Source organism: Polypterus senegalus, chromosome 1 (assembly GCF_016835505.1).
Source record: "Polypterus senegalus isolate Bchr_013 chromosome 1, ASM1683550v1, whole genome shotgun sequence".
NCBI classification, from domain to species: Eukaryota; Metazoa; Chordata; class Cladistia; order Polypteriformes; family Polypteridae; genus Polypterus; species Polypterus senegalus.
This window is the reverse complement of record NC_053154.1, coordinates 263,530,004-263,546,383: the sequence shown is the minus strand read 5'-3', so window position 1 is coordinate 263,546,383 and position 16,380 is coordinate 263,530,004. Positions and strand designations below refer to the sequence as shown.

At 35.7% G+C, this 16,380-nt stretch overlaps 1 protein-coding gene and 1 long non-coding RNA gene across 19 annotated transcripts in view; one reads left to right on the top strand and one right to left on the bottom strand.

Annotated features, from left to right (window-relative positions):
• Positions 1-619, top strand: part of LOC120541516 — a 33,961-nt gene extending 33,342 nt beyond the window's left edge. Inside the window, exon 3 of the long non-coding RNA XR_005636019.1 lies at positions 503-619. This is a non-coding gene — a long non-coding RNA (uncharacterized LOC120541516). The remainder of the gene's footprint in view (positions 1-502) is intronic.
• Positions 1-16,380, bottom strand: part of kcnma1a (potassium large conductance calcium-activated channel, subfamily M, alpha member 1a) — a 679,240-nt gene that overhangs the window by 329,724 nt on the left and 333,136 nt on the right. For all 18 annotated transcript variants that reach the window (XM_039773065.1, XM_039773162.1, XM_039773191.1 and 15 more), the window contains exon 3: positions 4,859-4,920. In XM_039773065.1, the coding sequence (XP_039628999.1) occupies positions 4,859-4,920 (62 nt within the window). The remainder of the gene's footprint in view (positions 1-4,858; positions 4,921-16,380) is intronic.

Below are 16,380 nucleotides of genomic sequence, written 5' to 3'. Positions count from 1 at the left end.
AGTATGTGGAAAAAATCAAAGCTATAAATTTAGAAGGAGAGAGGTTTGGCACATGCACTGATACAGCGCATTTCTGCACCCACCATACGACAAACCAACTCAGGATCCCAGATTAGGACCCGAGTGCAGCCATCCAACGAGTGACACCTCAACACCACACTAGTTCAGATGGAGTGGAACCAGTGAGAGGTTTTATTTTATGGGGGCTAGAGTGCCAATTCTGCCACCAACCCCCAAGTTTTCCCTGTAGGTTGGAGGACCTACATGCAGGGATGGAGGTGCAATAAACATCTATCATATTGCACATCTTGAGATTTTTAAGATCACAACAACCCCCCAACTGTGCTGTGCACCAAAAACTCTGTTAATGCAGGCAGGGATTGGTTGTCCACCGGTGGTGGAGCTGCATTTTCACAGGCTCACCCTGTAATGCATCTGTCACCCAATGCTTAATGCAGCGAGCATTTAAAACCAGCTCACTTCTGTCTCCTCTCTTGTGCAGGAAGGCTATCTGTTCTTTTGATCTAAGAATGGAGAGAATGCAGGACAACATCATTGTCACCGCTTGCATGCTACATGTGTCTGAGTGGCAGCTCCCATATGAATAAATGTTTTAAGAATGTTCCTGTCTTCTCAACAATAAAGCTGATTTTGTTCATAAACGTGGCCTCACTCCCTTCTCTCTTTGCACGTCTGTGACCCACACAACATAAAGTAATAAAGTCTACCATATTGTACATAAAGTAAAATGCAAAGTTTTTAAAAACGACATTATTGACACAAGGTTTGATATAAATAGCAAATGTGCATGTTTTTCTTTTTTGTTATCAATGTTTTATTGACTATCTTAGGAAATTTTAAGATAACAAAAGCTGTATACTGTAATGACAGTAATAACCCTATAAACCTATAAAGATTGGAGGAAAAGCTAATATGGGGAGCTTGAAAAAGAAATTCAGAAAGAACTGGGCAATCTCCAAAATGAGGCTAACACTAAGGAAATGCTATTCATTGTGAGCAAGTGCAAAAATCTACATTTAGGAAATTGTAAAGGGGAATGAATTATGAATACAAGGAGGGCAATGCACTAAAACTCTGAAAACGAAGGAGTGGTTTACTCTGATGAGCATTCCTTTCTTCATAGGCAATCAATCTGCAGAAGAGTTAAAAAGGAAAACAAAATATCACATTATATTATGAAAACTAACATTGCATGAGAGAAGTTGAAGATTAATCATGGGATTTTATGTTCCACCTCGATAATTCCTTAACAAGGCCACAAGTACAGTATTGTATGTGGTTTCAGTTGCAACACTACCAAAACAAAAAATAGCAGCTATGAAGACAATAACAACTTAGTGTATCCCCAAAACAAAGAGCATGTCTTACTCTGACAAGCAAAGGGAATTAAACCACATTAGTCTTGAGCAGAAAATGCTTAGTGGGAACCTAATGCAGGTCTTCAAAATGATCAGATAATCTCTTGCAGAGTTCTTTTAGCAAGACAGTAAATTGGATACTTGAGGACACTGGTGAAAATTAAGAGGAAACGCAATCAAAATGGAACACAAGAAGTATTTCAACATGCAAAGGGTTGTGAAAATCTGGAACAAATTAGTAAGTGATGTATACAAATAAAGATAAAAAAAGTATGTACTTTTAAAAATTTTATATATATTACGAAATCCAGACTTTAGATAAATAAACAAGCTTAACAGACAAAATTGTCTGTTTTGTTTTACGTTGTACAGTATGTTTCCGATATACAGGAATCATTGCTCCAAGCTCATTAGTGTATTTTATGATTAAAATTAGGTTTGAAGTCAACCGTTCATCCCCGATGCTGCAAAGGCATAGAGAGAAGGCTCAAGATGAAGACAAATGTACACAAGCAGTCCATATATGCAACATATGTTTACCATTTCTTTTCAATGATGTTGTAGAGAAAACTGGATACTAAAGAACAGAAAAATGTTTTCAGGATATGAATATTTTTTAAAAGTTAACATATGGAAAATTGTTATTAAATAAAGAACAAAGAACCCTTATATACTGTAAGTACAGAAGATCCATGCATACATATTTTCTGTACTGTAAGCCCATGGACTTTAAACCACAATTGTCATAATTTTCACTTACTGAATTCCTATAACTAAATACGGAGAAAAAAACCTAAAAGAAATAGTCACATTGTACTACATACAAAAGAAAATCAAATTATTAAATGTGGCCACCACATTATATAACTGTATTTACCTTTCATTTAATATAAATTTCATATGCTCTAATATCAATGAAGATTTACAATAAAATGCAGTGATAAGTCAAGCAAATGACACCTTTTATTGGCTAACTAAAAAGATTACAATATCCAAGTGTCAGGCCCCTTCTTCAGGCAAGTTGTAATCAGTTACATCTTTTCTAAAGAAAGGGCCAGAGTTGCCTCGAACACTTGCATATTGTAATCGTTTTAGTTAGCCAAAAAAAGGTGTCATTTTGCTTGACTTCTCACTACATCCATAATGGCTAACACGGTACAACACCCTAGTACTACAAACAATAAAACAGATAAAACCATCATTTTGTTTGTTTTGTTTCTGAGACATTCTGGACACCTTGCATGGAAACTTATATTTGCTTTACTTTTTAAGGTCTTTGAACTATAAAAGGTATACATTTCAACCAAAATGACTTGTTAGGATTTTAACATCAACGCTGAGGGGCTCACAGCAGTTTGCCAATTGCAGGACGCCATGTGCTGCATTTTTTGTAAATCCCTGTCTTGGCAGGACTGAAAAAATAAATGGCATTTTTGGATCTCTGCTAGCTTAAACCAGCTTAAGTCAAATGCAGAACTCATTGCTGCAGTCTCAAGTGCTTTGCAAAAGCTGTACTATCATGCACAGTGATAAATGAATCTACAGTATATTAAGAATGAACAGAAAGCTAAACAACTTCATTCATCCTAAGTGTCCCTTTACATGATCATCAGGAAATACACTCAAAACAAAGACTTGAGGAAAAAGCTTGTAAAAAGGGAGCTCCAGAGTCTTATTCAAGAGCAATAAGTACACAAACCAAACCTAGACAGGATGCTGTTTCATCACATGCTTGCACACTCCTGCCCTCACTCCTACTGGGTCAGCCTAGAATTAAATGAACATGTTTGGAACGTAGGAAGAAACCATTATGACATGTGGTGAGATTTTGTATAAATCCTACATATTTGTGAATGGATTACATAGCACAACTAACATTGGGTCAATCCCCCTAATTATGTAATTCAAACACAATTTGTATAGTTTTTAAGTGTTCTTCAATGCATTTTTTGAACTTCTAACGAAATGATCTACAATTAAATTTACTGATGAATTCAACTAATTAATTGTACATTTATTTAAGGCTAGTTCATTCATTCATCCAAATAACATTCACCTATTTCTCAAGACTACTAATTTTGTTTAAGGGAGAAACTGCCCATTGCCCAATTTGGTATGATTTTAGTGACACAAAAGGACTGTTAAGAGAGCAGATTTTAACAGGGATGAAGAAATCCAGTGGTGTGTCTTTAACTGGAAGTAACCTTGGTCCAATAACCTCAGGATACACCTTCCTTCAAAACTAGCTGCACTGATCTCTTCCTTTTCTTTGAGGCTTGAAAGCTGATGATATGCTTTCTCTTTTGGGGGCACTGAAAGCTGAAAGCCACTATCTTTGGGGTAAGAACCTATCCACTATTTGTGGAGCAAAAAGTTAATAAACTTTCTTTTGGCCTGGAAGCTACTCTCCATAGAGCTTTGGTATTGAAAGCCATGAACTAGCTCTAAGATCCACTATTCTAGGCAAAGCTCTGTGCCAGTGACAGAGTTCAGTCTGAGAAGATACAAAAGCAATATTTCTTCAGGAAGGGAAATTCAGTGCCTACAGTCTTGTGCCAGAAAGATTAATGCTTTTCCTAATAAACTGCACCGGACATAGTAAAGAGCCTATAAGCAAGTTGAAGAATGTAGCATCAGACCACAGCAAGCAAGGACCATATAGCAAATACCAAGAGTGCACTCCAAGGCAAGAGGAGTCCTCTGCGTGAAAACAGAGCAGCAACATTCAACTCAATGCAGCATCAGAGAAAGACTTGGTATCATAAAACTGTTTTTCTGCGCCAAGATAAATTAGAAATCAAATAGCCAGCCTTTTCTATGTTAAATGTTTGTCATCACCATCTGTCTTGCATCTCATCTTCTATGTTGATATATGTGCAGTTATCCTATCATATATATATATATAAACCTTATGTTTATCAATAAATTGCATTACATTGTTTCTTAAAATTAGTGTGTGTCAGTTACCCTGATATTAGTCTAATGGCCAGAAACCCCTACAACAGAGAAAGGTAAGGTAAATAAAGTAGGAGCCTTGCCAAATTATTTAATTAATGACTGGCATTGCCAAAGGCAAAACTGATAAACAATTAACTCACTGAATTAAATCAATCACTTCTTTTTCTCTCAATACATTTTTTACATATTACAGAGCCACAGTGACACACAGTCTTCCTTAGCAGTACTCGGCACAACTCACAGGTCCATCAAAGGCCACATTCACACTCGCTCAACAAACAATTTAAAGCACCCAGTTAACTTATTGCAAACTACAAGCATATGGAGGTGTCAGAAGAAAATAGATTCAAGAAAAACAATGTTCTGACCACAGGAAAGTGTGCAAACTCTAATTTCACAGAGATAAGGTCATGACTGAACTTTAAGAATATGTAAATACACACATAAAAGTCATTAAAAAGCAAAATGAAAGTGAAAAAAATACTAAGAGAAATAAGTAAATGACAATTCTTTATACTTACTCGGAAGAATCTATGAAGTATATTACAAGTGCACCAATGCTGAGAGCAAACACTAAGACAACCTGCAAAAGACAAAATTAGAGAAAAAAAATTTTTACATCTGCATTAAGCATTGCATTTTCAGTCAAGCAGTTAATACATTCTTTTCTTTCTAATTAGTTTTTTAACAATCATGAGACCAAATAAACAGGAAAAAGAAAGAAAGAGAAAGGTTTGCTTGATATTTGACAAATATATTGTGTACTGCACTTACAGTTTCATCATTTTTTTGTGTGTTTATTAACAGAGAAAAAGTATTTAATGAAATGTTAAATAAGGTAGTAGCTACTAACCTACAGTAAACCTATTATATGGAGTATGTGTCTCATTTTATTGATAAATAGGTATACATTGCTCTAAATGTTGTGTAAAATGGCATATAAACTGCAGGTAAAATCTCATAGCTTTTGTTTGTCTGTGAGTAGTAGAGGAACAAGTACAAAGCATCTGTAGAAAAGGGAATTAATGAGATTTCTCAACTCTTGCCCACTCTATAATCTAAGAACCACACACTTTGCCTACAGCAACATTGGAATATCTGTGAACACCATAACATGAGCAGCTCAACCTAGATAGTGTCTCAGGCTTCTGTTCTCCAGCCAATGAGAACATTTGTGTGTCCCATCTATAGAAGAGACAGGTATCGAGGCCTTATCATTGATGCTGCACAAAAGGAAGACTGCATTTTTTTACAGTACATTTTATTAGTATATAAAATACAACCAAAATATTAAAATATTAGGATAAATGATTAAAATAAAAAAGTGAAACACACATTTCTATTTTTAATATTGCAATTGGTGTTTTAATAAATGTAATTTATTATGTACATTTCAGTTGGAAATGGCAGGAGATAAAGCATTACATGCAAAAATTAGACACCATTATTGTCTGTTGCAGTCAGATATACTACCATCCCAAAGTACAGTTTGTTATTTTAACATTTATACACAAAAACACCTTCTGCTTTCTGGTCACCGACTCATTTAGATGGCAGCAGCTGCTTTAACTTGTTCATCTTCATTCTGCACTAAAAGAAATATTCTGATATGGAAATCCTCCATTCAAGGTGATCCACATCTTACTAAAAATTACTTCCATTGCTCAAATTGCTCTTTAAATTAGCATCTTCAATGGAAAAGTGTAATTATCCATCTTGATGCCAAAAGTATGTGCCCAACATTAACTTCTTATCTCAAACTGATAAGAATTTTGGGAAAAGACAATATAAAACATTACAAGAAATTAATTATATGTTTCACATCCTGCAATTAATTTAAATGCTATAGTTCCTGCAAAATAAACTGTACTGTGAGAAATATATGTATGGTATTTTACTGACCCATCTATTTACTCTCATTATCCATTCATCTTGCTCAGAGAGCTACTAAGCTTCAGCGTATTGTAGAAACAAACTGCTCAAGGTAAAAACTCACCAATGGACATAAACAAAAACAGCCTACACCGGGGTGGCTAACTCCAGGCCTGGAGTGCCGCAGTGGCTACAGGTTTTCATTCTAACCCTTTTCCTAATCAGTGACCAGTTTTTACTGCTAATTAACTTTTTCCCCATCACTTTAATAGCCCTGTTAGAAGAGTTCAGCTCTCTAAATTGATTCCTTTCTTCATTAAATGACAGCCAAGCAAAAATGAGATGAAAAACAGGCTAACAGATGACCAGCTAAACTGGGGTTTCAAACCAATTTCACTCCAATCACTTTCTTAATGAGAAGCCAATTCTTGCTGTTAATTAAACCTGTTATTTAATTCCATGGCTTGTTGCTGCTCTCATTCTGCCACAGCACACATTTCAAAAACTGGTGCTTTTCTGTTCTTTCTAAGAGCACCGTCAAAATGTTTTGGTAACCTGAGAGATCAACCTTACCAAGACCATCACCTCTCTTTAATTTCAGATATTGTGTGATGGGCACAGGGGAGCTGGTCATGTGATGGCTTGTTTTGTGTCTCATTATTGTTTGGCTGCTAATTAAAGAAAAAGAAACAACTATGGGGCCTGAGTCAAGTTACTTAAAAGAAGTAAACAGCAGCAAAAACTGGTCACTAATTAAGAAGGTGGTAAGAATGAAAACCTGCAGCCACTGCAGCACTCTAGGCCTGGAGTTCGCCACCCCTGGCCTACACTCTTCCACCTTAGTGCTTATTACGTGTCAATATAACAATATACTGTATTTTGATGGTGGATTGAAAATAGAGATCCAAGAAAAAATAGCGTAAACATGAAGAAACTACGCAAAGTCTACACAGAGGATATGTCTTCTTTTCCTATTCAGATAGCCTGTAAACAAGATTGCCGAATTTCACCCCGAGCACAAAACAAAGCAGAAACTGATTAACATACATGGAAGCCAACATCATCTGTCCATTAATTAATTGTTGAACTATGGCCAGTTGACAATGGAGTGGAGGAAAACAAAAACTCTAGTGAGCAGCATCCCAGGAAATAATAAACCTTATAGGGTGGGGTGGCGTTGGGTCCACAGTCAATTGTAGGAGAGAAAGTCAAAGACAAAGTCAAACACACAGTCACAGTCCTGCTATAAAAACATCCTTGAACATTATGGTATTACCAGTTATAAAGAGCATTATTTAATGTAATGCATGAGGATTACTACTGGCTCATGACAGTCTATGCATACACTACCATTTCTGTATTTTAGGTTAATTGGCAACTGTGAACTGGTCCAGTATGAGTGTGGATGTTTGTGTGAATATTTCCTGTAAAGGACCAGCATTCCATTTAGGTCTTATAATGACATATCCAGGACAGGCTCCAACTCCTTAAATAGCAGATTCAGGAAAAAGATGGGATGGCTCCAAATTAGAAAAAAAACAAAAAAGCACACAGCTCAAAAGGATTTTCCAAAAGGGAGTTAGCTTTGGGTGTTTGTTTTATTATTAATATTGTAAGCCTACTGCCTTAATAAATATGCCTGATTTTTTTTCTCACCATCTGCCTCTGTGCCTTTAATGCCACAGGGGACAAAGTCCCCCATCACAGGTGGTAACATTTTATAAAAATAATCATTGTAAAACAATTTTTATAAAATAATGTGCATCTAAAACTCAAGTCATTTGAAATATTCTTTCTGCTTCTACATACTAGTAACAAAAGCATTTTTTACATATTGCACAGAATTCTAGTTGCTGAGAAAATAGCAAAATCAAGTATCATTATGCTGGATAGTGAACCAATGAATCCTAGGTTATAAACTGAATTTTTCAGATGATAATACAGATCTGGCAGCAATTCATGTGGGAAAATGCATTTGCTTACTGAACTGAAAATGTGTTATTATTTATTCAGATTCTCCATAGCAACACATTCATGTTCAAGTCTTCACCTGAAAAACTATTTCTAAGCACTGCTGGTGCACAAGTGGCACACCACGCATCCAATCAATACAGAAATTTACAGTTTAGTGGCACAACAGGGTGGCATTTTTTAATACCACATGCTGAAAAGAAGAGCACAACAGAGTAAAAATAAACATAAATATACGATACTCATTGCCATTGTGGCACAAAGGTTTATACTGCTGCTGCATTTAAATCCTGGACCAGTCGCTGACTGCATAACTATCCATGTTTTCACTGTTTTGTTTAAGTAATTTATTTCTAGCTATTCCATTTTTCTCCCATATCCCAAAGCCATGCAAGTAAAGATGATCAATAATTATGAGTGAGTGTGGGTCCAAGTATGAATGTTACCTGCAATAGCCTTGGACCAGGTTCTGAGTTGGTTCCCCAATTACTCCAGATGCTACTGTGATATATTCTTGTTCCCTTAACTATAAGATGATTATAAAAGTAATTTCAGGAAATTAATTGATGAATGGGTGATGCAATATTACATAAACTGTATTACTTGGGTTGCTGCAGAAAAAGCATCATCAGCCTTTTAAATGGGGTTCATAGTTGGAATTACAGCAATAGATGAAGTTATCAGAAGTTTTTATTACAGAACAGCTGTTTTAGGCACAAACCATTCTTTTTAAGGTGTCTTTCATGTGATGTCATAAAAAGAAATGGCTATTAAGTTCTGGGGCTGGATAATCAGGTTTCTCACTGTTTTCTTTGTACTGTTTTTCATAAACTTATTTTTCTTGTTGGCTGGTTTGGTTAGTTGAGATGCTAGAAGGCCATTACATTGTGACACCGCTCACAGATTCCATGTGATGATGTCTATAAATATGAGCTGCCACATTGGCCAAATTTCCCTATAAAATGAAATCATCTCTTCTATTTACGCTTTGAAAAATCAGACTTCATTTTTTGACATTTATTTTTGCTGTTTTGTTTGGGCTTTTGCAATTTATTTTTTGCCAGTTCAAAAAGATTTTTTTTTGGCTTTTCATTTTGTTTCTTGCTTTGTCATTTGTGGGTATGGGCTGATCCTGTCAAACTTCACCATTTTTCACTTTTTAATTTAATTTGTGTTGCATTTTTTTAGACTTTCTTCCATGACAGACCTTAAAGCTGTAGGAGTGCCAGTTTCTTTGGTATGTGGATTTTAGCTGGTTAATCAGCCTTCCCTGAACACAACTAACACCAAGGTGACCAGATACACCAAATGTTTTTTTAACAAAAATTATAATAATAGAAAAGTACAGTGCATTCAAGACACTAGCTACAATGAATAAATAAATAAAAATAGAAACATGTACTTATCATCAAGGTTTATCAGAGCGTATATTAAAATGAACAAAAGTTAATAGAGGCCTTAGAGTCAGTAAAAACAGATATTTTTGGAGGTGAAGATGTACGTAAAATGCACCATAAGGTGCATACTTGCTGTCTGCAAGATGGCAGAATGATACTGGTGGTGGGATCGAATATTAATCATTAGGTTTCTTTAGCACTGAAGTTATAGATTAGGACAGAATAACACAACACAATGTACTGGTATGATGGATATTCAAAAACTATGTTCACACATGTGAGTACTGCTTGTAGTAAAAGAGGGGCTCACCTAATGGAGGCAAACACCCCACATTCTCAATTCAAAGATACTCAATTCTCTTCACTTTTTTTCTGATGTACAGTAATTGTATTTCACTTCACATATTTGATTTTTTTTCTTTATACGTCTATTTTTACTTGATATGATATTTTAAAATAAATGTTTGTTAGCCTTTTAATCTTTCTGTTTTTTTCTCTATACCTTATAGAATTATATTATTAATTTATTTATTTAGCTGATGCCTTTATACAAGGCAACTTACAATCCTTGTGTGGTGTTCACATTTTTGTTACTTAGTTGATCTTCATGGGTCTGGTACACCTGCAACATTATTGGGTTTTTAAAACCATAACATTTTATGTTAAATTACTTAACAGATGTTGACTCTGTCTCACAAACAAAACAGACAGCAAATATGTTTGATATTTACTATTTACCTCTGCTAGATAACATTTATCAATGAAAAACTTTGTGATTCCCAGGGATTTAGCACAGGGGACCAGACTGCAGGTAGCTTGTGTCTCTGTCATCGAGCTGGTCTGTAGTTTAATTATGAAAGCGGGCAATCCTGGAAATATGAAAGTTCTGCAGAGACGATGTTGTATGGAAATGTTCTCGGACAGTTTCTGCATTCCACAGGTATTTTGTGGATTCCCACTGTAGATTATGAAATTGCTTCTGCTTCTGCCTTCAAATTTTTTCATAAAACAATGGATAAAGAAAAAAGAAAAGTATGGTATTATGTGTTTTAGAAGTTTGGATTCCTTACTGGAATGCACAGTTTAAACAATGAAAGGGTGACTTTCTTTAAATGTTACCATTATACTGGTGTGAGGCGGCAGAGAGACGGTATATTTTTTTGTGACTGGAAAATCGTGGAACAAGTCAGCATTATGATATAGAGTCTTCCACAAAATGGTTTGAGAACTCTAACAGAAGCTAATTAAGCAGGCTGGGATCTTCAATATCCTGCTCAGAAGACCCTTACCATAACTCAGCTATGACCTGGCAGGACTAAAAATAGGGAGATGTCAAAATAGCACAAACTGTATCAGAAACCCCACTAAGAGGAGAACCCCCAGTTTGTGCAACAAAAGTGCAAACAGGATCTTTATAAATCAAGAATCTATTTACCAAAAATAGGAAAATACAAAGAAAATCTGAACTGAACAAAAAGGGGCACAAGGAGTTCCTACAAAAGGTAAACCTTGAACAGAAAATCATAATTCAACTCTTTGAGGGCTGAATATTTTTTCCAAAAAAAATCACACATAAAAAGCAGACATAGCAATGGTTTCACACATAAATCAACATAAAACATTTGTTGTTATGTGCTGTGGTGGCTGCTGTGGCTGCTGTTAGCGTATGTTCGGCATCTCTGGTGGGAGTGGCTGCATGAGGGCATGTCGATAGTCAGCAGGAATGCACGGTGGGCTAGCTGCTTGGCTGTCTTAGCACAGCAGGCGGGTGGCAGTTGTGGTTGCAGTGTGACACAATCTGGTTTGACATCATAAGTGGTGGTCCTACCAGGCAAATGCTTCTGTAGGCGCATCAGCTACACAAAAGTGTTCAGCACCACAATCAGCCAAGGGCCGATCAGATAACGCTGGTACATCACTTTCGTTTTTGATATCCATCTACAGATCACTTGCATCATACTCGGAGTCCAACAAGTCAGAGTCCTATTCAATGAAATTACGTAAAACGTCCATGGAGTATTTTGCTTTGCAACATTCGCTTTGGTCTCTCGCCAGATGACAGTGCTATTTTAGAGGTTGTTTGCTCTTTGCTACTCATGCATGTGGGAATCGAGGTTAAATCAACAAACCTATGTAACTTTCCTTCTAGCAAACAGAGTCAAACTAAAACATAAGGGTGAGTTTTGTTGCAGTTTACAGCTGATTACCATCTTCTACTCCTGAATTTTGACAAAAAAATCGACATCAGCCCTGAAAGAGTTAAATTAAAATTAATTGTCAGTCAATATAATACTATAATGATAGCACTAGCATTTGCCATGGTTAAGACTGTCCCTTAAAACTTCAAACACTAGTTTATGATTCAAGTCTGGTCACCATCTCTGTGAGATTTTCAAGTTTCCCCATTTCAATGTTGGATTCTTTACCAGATACAAAAGCTTGATTAGTGACTAACTTGAGCCATAATGAGATAAGTTTCAACTCCCAATCACTCTGTATAAGAAAAAGGCACAGTGTAAGAAAACAACAGTATATTCATTAAGTTTAAAGCCCTTTAGCATAGCACTTAAGATGGTATGTATCAAATAAAAGTAAAGTGCAGTTATACTCTATTATATTGTATTGTCTACAGTAGAAGTATCCCTGAAGGGTACACAAGGGTGAATAAATGCAAGATGAATAGTATCTAATAAAACTTAGAGTTTTGTTAATCAAATACATTGAAAAATCAAATATAAAATAACTGGCTGCACTTCTGAGCCCAGAAGTACAGCATTGAGATCTTAATCAAGTATCAAGTGAAAATTAGAAGGGGTAGATCATTTGATCCATATTCTATTAAATCAGAAGCATATCTTAAAAACTTCACTCATATCTACCAGTTGGCAAGAGCATGATGATAGTGTCTCCCTATGTCTACAATATTAATTTATGGAAATTGGTTTTAATTTATATACAGTTAATTCAGAAAGTATTCACTTTTTTCATATTTTGTTACATTGCAGCCTTATGCTAAAATCACTTAAATTAATTTTTTCTCACATCAAGCAACACAATTCTCCAGAATTATAAAATAAAAACACAATTTTAGAAGTTTTTGCAAATTTATTAAAAATAAAAAAACTGAAATATGACTGGCTCAAGCATTCAGACCTTTAACTGTGTCTCAGATGCATCCAATTCTATTGATCATCATTGACATGCTTCTACACCTTGTATGGAGTAAACACACAAGAACAAGAATTGAAGTCGAAAAAACAGGCAAATGAAATTCATGAGAATTTAGTAAGAAAAAGTTTCTTTTGTGTATATATTTTTTAAAATTTATTTAGGAGGTTTGTACCTGCAGATTGGATAATGAAAGAAACCTTCAGCCAGCCTTTTATCCTGTTGTGCCAATTACCTGCGCGTCACAACACTGGAAGCCACACCCCTAGCAATGCAGGAACGGGCAGCAGACTTTTAAAACAGCAGTGATAGGAAAACCTTAAAATTAGCATTGAAGACATATGAATTGATGTGAAACTTAATCATGACATGAACCCAACTGAACATCTATGGAGAGACCTGAAAACAAGTTGTCCATTTGCATCCAACTGGACACAGCTTGAGAGGACCTGCAGGGAAGAATGGCACACAACTCCCAAATCCAGGTGTAAGAAGCTTGATGTGCTCTAATAAATTTCTAAAAATATATAAAAGCCTGTTTTCACTTTGTGATATGGGGTGTTGAGCGTTGGCTAATTTGAGAGAAAGATTATTTATGATTTTAGCATTTGGCTGCAACATAACAAAATGTGAAAAAAGTGAAAGAGATGGAATACTTTCTAGATCTACTGTATCTCCATGATATTTATTTATATCATTTTCAATCAGTTAAAATACACTAGATATATATAATGCATATTATTTCATGAGTTCTGCTCACTATATTGAGCATGGCTTTTAACTTACCTGTGAAAAATTGTGTTATTTTGTAATTTCAAATACTTCTAAGCTTAGGACAATATGTGATTGTTTAAGAACACCTTTAGTCTAATTCAACATCACAGGAAGACTGACACTATCTGAGAAGCATCAATACAAGGCAGGAATCAACCCTAGATGAAGTTCTAATCCAGTACTGAACCCTACTACAAACACATCCACAATTGGCTATAGCAGTAGCAGGTATCACTCACGTGCGACTGGGAGACAACTGGAGGGCCCTTTTTGCTTTTTTTCCTTGATTTAGTCATCAAATACAGGGCTTGCCTTCGAGGTACCCCAACTCTTTCAAAATATCCCTTGTTTTTTATTACACAGGCTAACTCAGGATCACCAGTTAAACTAACAAAGTCTTTGGATTGTTGGAGAACACCAGAGAACCACGACAAAACCAATGTTGACACTGGAAAGATATAAAACTTTAAATCACATTTTCTGACATGTTTCCTGCCACTTCCATTGTTAGTAGTAAAAACCAGTAAGCATGTAAGTTTACACAAAAACAATAAAACTAATTATATTCTGTCACCTAACACCTAATTCCAAACCTAAGCTTTGCTCTACAGCAGTGTTTCCCAACCTCGGTCCTGGGGGCACACTGTGGCTGCAGGTTTTTGTTCCAACCAGATTCCTAATCAGTGACAACACCTGATAACACTGATCTCATTTAATTAGCTGGTATTTGTCTTTTATTCTACATTCAGAAAAGCACAGCTGTGTGATTTTTACATTTATAAGACATTTAGAAATAGTTCTGCTTTTGCTATAGATTTAAATGCTTAACTCTCTTTTATTGATTTCATTATATTTTGCCCTTTGTCTGTGCAGTTTTTCCCCTTCATTGTATCGTATTAATAATAATTGACAAGCAACACTGAATCATGAAAGGCTGCAACTACTTTAGCATCAGACCCACTAATTAGTAAATAATGGATTAATTAAACAATTAGAACACCAAGAAAGGTAGAATGAAAATCAAGATGAAAATACTGTTAAACAAAAAAAAAAAAAAAACATTATTCCCATATAACTGCTAGGTACATTTTAATATATATATATAAATACCAAACTTAGTTTTCTGATTTCTATATTGTTCCCAAAACACAGAACTTGGAAAATAACACATCACTTAATTAGCCCAGGAGTCCAATTAAAAAAAGAAGCTGGTTGGAACAAAAACCTGCAGCCACAGTGTGCCCCCAGGACCAAGGTTGGGAAACACTGCTCTACAGCATTAAAACAGGCTCACTTTTGTTATTCAGTCAGGACACCTGGCGGATAGAAGGACTGGGAGAGGAGCAGTACCTCCCATGGAACATGAGAACACAGCTGCCCTGGTGGGTGTTGGGACCACAGGAACAGAGCTTGGAAGCTCATCCCTGTGGGGGCAAATGGACATTGGCTAAGCCCTGGACTGCAGCACTTCCACCACAACAGGAAGTGCTGCAGGAAGGTCAGCACGGATCACCTGGAGCACATCAGGGTGAATTATAAAAGGAGCCGCCTCACTCCATTCAGGGAGCTGGAGTCAGGAGGCTGAGGACGGAGCTTGCGAGTGGAGGAGTGAGGGCGACAGAGAAGAAGGAAAGAAAAGACTGTGAGCAATAGTGCTGGTGGGTTGTGCACTGTGTGTGAGGTGCAAATGAATGTATAGTGAAGAAACAAAATAAAAGCGTGTGTTTGGGCTTCTGTGTGTCCTGGTGTCTGTCTGTAGTCAGGCTGATCTGCCACACTATATTATTCTTACTCCAGTAGTGCCATGTCGCTGTTCACAATATTATCTCATATGTGCTATTTATATTCTAATTCTTACAACTCTCATTAAATTTGCTTGCATTTGTAATGGGTCAGTTCCTTACCTTTAGTATTTATGTTTGTGCTCTAATACTTTTCTGATGTAAAGAGTTGTCACGTTGACCTCTTGTTATATAAGATGATGCTTAACAGTAACTATCTTTGGTTCTACTTTTTTCCTTAAGGTACTGCCTTTCTTTCCAAATGCAACTTTAATTACATTAGTTTCTCTCACTCAGAGTTTATGTTGAATATAATAAATATATTAATTCATCTTAAAATTATGAAAAAATCAAACTATGATAAAAGTTAACTTATTTAAAAAATGTTGTACAACAGATTCCAAAACAACATTATATTATAAATTCACAAATATTTATTTCCTCTAGGGTTGTTGGAAGCCACAGCATATACAAGAAATGTGAGGTGAAAAGTATAAACCAGTAGTGGACGGTCTGCCAGACACACTTATACTAAGCCAAATTAGAGACAATACAAACAGGCTCTGTATTGTAACTTCATTATTATAGAGATTATTCGTAATAATTGTCACACCCATTAACCAAAAACTGACATATAGGGAGTATCACAGTTAAAAAAGTATAAAAACCTGCCAACACGGTGAGTACAAATGGATGGCGTTCACAACTGTCAAATAAGATGGGGTGAGTCACCATTGCTTTGTTGCCCTTTATTCATTAGGCAATATCTGTTATATAACAAGATATATAATATGTATAATTGATGAGACAAAGACTGATTATTTTTCCATGATGCAAGTGTGGTTTGTTTTACTGTATTGTTCACATTGCAATTAGAAATCGTGCTAATAAAAGTTTAATCATTGGCCTTTGTATTTTTATTCAATGGTGATTGTTTAAACATGTTGCCCTTGAGAAAGAAAACTGATGGACCTCACTTATATTGTATATGCTTTGGTAATAAAACTGAAACATGGAAACAAATGAACATATGGTATTTGACAATATAAATTGTACGAACAACTATGCTATATTTATTCT